Consider the following 4,564-nt stretch of genomic DNA (forward strand, 5'->3'; position numbering starts at 1 on the left):
GACTGAAGCTCAGCCACTACAGGAGCTCTCTCGTGCATATCTCCGACACTACCGTTGGCGTAAGGAGCAGGTGAAAGAGTATAATCGGTACCTTCACCACTCCAACCACAATAACAGCTACAACCACAGGCCTTCTTCAACGAATTCTCGGTACTGTAGACGACTCCGTCAGATTCCCTCCGTTTCACCCTCAAGAGAATGGTCAAGGGAGACAATCGAACCGCCCACAGAGCGCACAAGCAACATAATGCAGTAATAGCCGCTACTATATAGAAGGAAAAGTATGGAAAACCGCCAGAGAAAAGAGAGATGCTATCCATCTACAAGACATCAAAACCTGGTAGAACATGAAACCCTAGAAAGGATACAAGACATCAAAACCTGGTAGAACATGAAACCCTAGAAAGGAGAAGACGAGGAGTCATAGATAAGAGGTCTCGGAAGGTTTTGATGAGGAAACTAGGGTTTTAGAAGTTATTGCCATTTTCGTCTTGTTATTCTTGTTTCAAGGATGGAAGGTTAAGTGGTGTTTTCGAGCACGGAACTGCGTAACCGCTCTTTTATCAGTTTTTTCGCAATTCTGAAGAGAGGGAAAGATGGGAATGAGGCGTTGTTAAGTTGTAACTAATTCCGGATTAAATTACCCAAAAAATTAAGAGAAAAAAAGGTTTTTCTTGATGTAACCAGGCTTTGTTACACGGAGTACAGCACTAAGATTTACCCATCGGAGTAAATATGACGTAGATTAATAGTTAATACAACACCATAGCCGCAACAGCGCAGTAAAACAGTGCAGTATAACTGCTGACTGTGCAAAGCCTTATCCTGAACCCTCCTCTCTCTCTTTTTTTCCCACAGAAAAAGACAAAATTCTCCCTCTCCTTAGTCCCCACATCACGCGCACCCGTTCGGAGAGAACCCGATCCGCGAACCGGCACCATCGAACACAACCCGGAAACCTTGTTGTTGTATATTGCCGACAATCGATAACCCACCGCTTGTTCCCGCAAAAGCGAAGCAGAAGGTAGCGTTACTATCTACCGGTATCAGGTAATTCGCCGCCGGCAATGCCAGATTGGCTCCACCCCCGAAATGCATCACCACCGTTGGCACCTTTACCACCGACTTCCCAGAAAGATCGTAACACGTGTCGAACAACGAGAATCCAGGCGCACTCTTCAACTGTGCTCCCGCGCGGAACGCGTCACGGAGCGCTATGTAAGCTGGGCGAGTCAACCGAGTCACAGAAGTGCCGGAATCGATGATAACCCCACCGTTCCCAGCCGCGTCAAGCCTGAACATGGAGGCTGATATACCCGGCACCAGCACTCCGCCTACACTGATTCCGGTGAGTTCAATGTAGTAGAACGTGTCGAGCTTGGGATTCGTAAGCATAGGCGTGAATACGGCCGATCTTGGCACGGACGATTCCCCAAAAACAGCGGACGAGGGCTTGGACGACTGGCGATCGACTAGGCAATACGAAAATTTCCGACCGAAGCGACGCCCAGTCTGAGAAGGGAAAGACAGTCCCCCTCGACCGAGGCCAAATAACCCGGCAGCACCGACGAACAGTCCTTCGTTATCATGGCCGCATCCGAACGCCACATTTCCCACCTTAGTCCCTCGAAAGGTTAGTACCTCGGTCGAGAATTCACCGATGGTGAAAGATCCATCGCCGTAGGAGACCTGGTAGAGGCACAACCGCTGCTGGCTACAACCCGACGCATCAAGTCTCCTGCAGAGCGGCGACGAACAGGGTACAGCAGCAAAAGAGCCAGATTTCTTAGGATCGAAGACGGGATCGGCCTGGTTGTAACATTTACGGCAAGGCGCACATTGGATCCAAACGATATCGCTGCCAGTGTCAAGCACCATGTAGAGGTATCTGGGAGGAGTGCCTATACCTAACCTAGTGAAGTACTCTCCGCTCCCTTGAGATAGCCCGGAAATGATGGAGCTGCTGAAGTCCTTTGGGGGAACGCGGGTGGCATTTCTCGAACCAGCTGCCATGGTCGTCAGGGTTTCAACCCTAGCCACATCCCTCTCCAACCTCAGCTCAAAGAGGGCTTCAGGTGTTGCATTGAAGGCTAGAACGTCTCTATGTTCTAAGCGTACACTTAGAGTGGTTTCAATGCTAGTTTCGGCATTTTCAAGTTCGGATAAGGTTGAAGATTCGCTCCATGAGAGATCGTTGTTGTGGGTAGCAGGCCTCGGAAGAGTACCCAATACCAGGTTTTGGTACTCAAGCGGTTTTGCAGAACCGCCTGAGAGGCAAACGACAAGGAGGAAGAAGGAAAATGTAATTACTCTCACTTTTCCTTCCATGGAGGGAGAGTTAAGGAAACCCTGGGTCGTTCTAAGCAGCAAACGAGACTACATACAGACTTATAAGAGGGAGACCAGAAGTAATGGGAAATGGAGTGTGAACACAGTTCTCTCTCTCTCTCTCTCTCTCTCTCTCTCTCTCTCCTCAACCACTCCGTGACTCCGTCTGTGCTTTACCTTTCTTCCTTTATTACTCTTTTTCCAGTGTAGGAAATGTTTCCACAGGACACGACTCCCAAGCAAAGGTCCCAACTCCCAACCAAGCATGCAATTTCTATATGAGCTGGTGTTTTTTACCTAAGTGTACACTTTATGCTGCCATGAAGTAGCTAGTTTGGCGTTTTATAGGAAGACTATGGTCTGGATGAGAAATTTCATGCCCAAAAATTGATTCAAATACCTTCCCGCCGTTCAGTCAATTGGTCCCTAGTGATATTAGGGTGTAGATCATCCAGCACCAAACTGAATTTTAGGTTACCAATTCGTAAGGTGATGAATTAACTTCGGGAGGTGCTTCTTTATTATTGTTTGGAACTTGGAAGTTGGATGTGGCCCCACTCCCGACCGCAGTTGTCAGTTGCGCTATAATATTAGCACCGTTGGAATTGATTCTCCGTATCAGTATTGATCACTGATCAATGTTAATACTGCGGTTCTGTTTGGTTGCAAGAGAAACTACAAGAGAAGTTATAGAAAAAGAAAATTATTTATAAAAATTAAAGAAAAAAATCAATTTTGATATAAGTTTATAGTGTATAGATGTTGTTAGATCAAACACCAAGAAATACGAAAAATAAAGAGACAATAGATACGCATGACACAGAGATTTAATGAGGTTCACACACTAGGGTGGTGTGCTACGTCATCTGGTGAAGAAGAAGATGTTTCACTACAGAAGAGAGATTACACCTGTTGCTGCCAAAAAACCCCACGAGTTCGTCCTGCACAAGCACAGACGGCGGAGGCCCGAAGCTTTGTCCGGGGTTAGTCCTCCGACGCTCAAGTTAGGGTCGGCCGCACAGTTTTCAGTAAGGGAGTAATGGTGAGGGTCTGTGAGCTTACCTCTTTCCTTCCTCTCGGCCTCCTTATATGCTTCTTCGGGGCTAGGGTTTCCTCTTGCCTTCTGGGGTCCACCTTCCTCTCTCTCCCAGTCTTGCTCCAATACCTCTGTCCTCCTTGTGGGGAATATTCCCCTCGTGCAAACGACGTGACAGAGCGTGATAGAGTCTTCGTACTCCCTACCTGGAGGGAGACACGTGTCCCGGTGGGCAACGCGTGTCCTCACCCTACTGAGCCGTATGATTTGGCTGTATCAAATCCATTCAATCCCAGATAGAGAGAGAATCCAAAGACAACTGAGGGTTCTTCAACAACCCAGCAAGCAAAACCAGTATCTGAAAATACCAAATCTCCAAACACAACATCACCGCCGACGACGCCGATAGCTTAAAAAAATCAAAAAGTCCAGAGAAAGCTTCCATTGAAAACCCAGTCCAAGTCTTCTCACACTTCTCACTCTTCACTATATAAACAAACTGAGCCACCACCATAACCCACCACGACAAACTTAGAAACAACGAAGCCCCAAACAAACCAAGCCCGATCTTGTACACCGCAACCCAGCTTAGTAACATATGCAGAAACAGTGTCACCGTTGATATATAAGCACTGGGGGCCACAATACTCTGTGCTTGCAAGAATTTCTGAATAGGGAAATTGACTGCGTAGGCGAATATCTGAGGGATCAGACCGTAGACGAACACCGAAGCGGCTGATGCGATCCTTGATGATTCACCTATGGGGTCATGCTAGGAATGGGAAGTGCAGTGGAGACATTATGTGGGCAAGCATACGGTGCATCAAAGTATGAAATGTTAGGGGTATATTTGCGTTGCCCACCGGGACACGTGTCGCCCGCCAGGTAGGGAGTACGAAGACTCTATCACGCTCTGTCACGTCGTTTGCATGAGGGGAATATTCCCCACAAGGAGGACAGAGGTATTGGAGCAAGACTGGGAGAGAGAGGAAGGTGGACCCCATAAGGCAAGAGGAAACCCTAGCCCCGAAGAAGCATATAAGGATGCCGAGAGGAAGGAAAGAGGTAAGCTCACAGACCCTTATCATTACTCCCTTACTGAAAACTGTGCGGCCGACCCTAACTTGAGCGTCGGAGGACTAACCCCGGACAAAGCTCCGGGCCTCCGCCGTCTGTGCTTGTGCAGGACGAACTCGCGGG

General features: G+C 48.1%; 2 protein-coding genes across 2 annotated transcripts; both read right to left on the bottom strand.

The window, feature by feature from the left end:
* Window positions 1-652: 652 nt before the first annotated feature.
* LOC122068333 (aspartyl protease family protein 2-like) lies at window positions 653-2,517 on the bottom strand. Its single transcript, XM_042632206.1, has one exon. It carries the CDS (start codon window positions 2,326-2,328, stop codon window positions 895-897), a length of 1,434 nt encoding a protein of 477 aa, XP_042488140.1. The 5' UTR covers window positions 2,329-2,517; the 3' UTR covers window positions 653-894.
* A 1,133-nt stretch (window positions 2,518-3,650) lies between these two features.
* Window positions 3,651-4,136, bottom strand: LOC122068332 (protein DETOXIFICATION 40-like; the record flags this gene model as incomplete). Its single annotated transcript, XM_042632205.1, has 1 exon — window positions 3,651-4,136. A coding segment is annotated over one exon (486 nt), but the record flags the coding sequence as incomplete, so codon positions are not given.
* Window positions 4,137-4,564: the final 428 nt, after the last annotated feature.

Source organism: Macadamia integrifolia, unplaced genomic scaffold (assembly GCF_013358625.1).
Source record: "Macadamia integrifolia cultivar HAES 741 unplaced genomic scaffold, SCU_Mint_v3 scaffold3729, whole genome shotgun sequence".
Classification (NCBI taxonomy): Eukaryota; Viridiplantae; Streptophyta; class Magnoliopsida; order Proteales; family Proteaceae; genus Macadamia; species Macadamia integrifolia.

Bases quoted from the DNA above. Each gene is read 5' to 3' on its own strand.
- LOC122068333 (XM_042632206.1), bottom strand. From the start codon at position 2,328: ATGGAAGGAAAAGTGAGAGTAATTACATTTTCCTTCTTCCTCCTTGTC.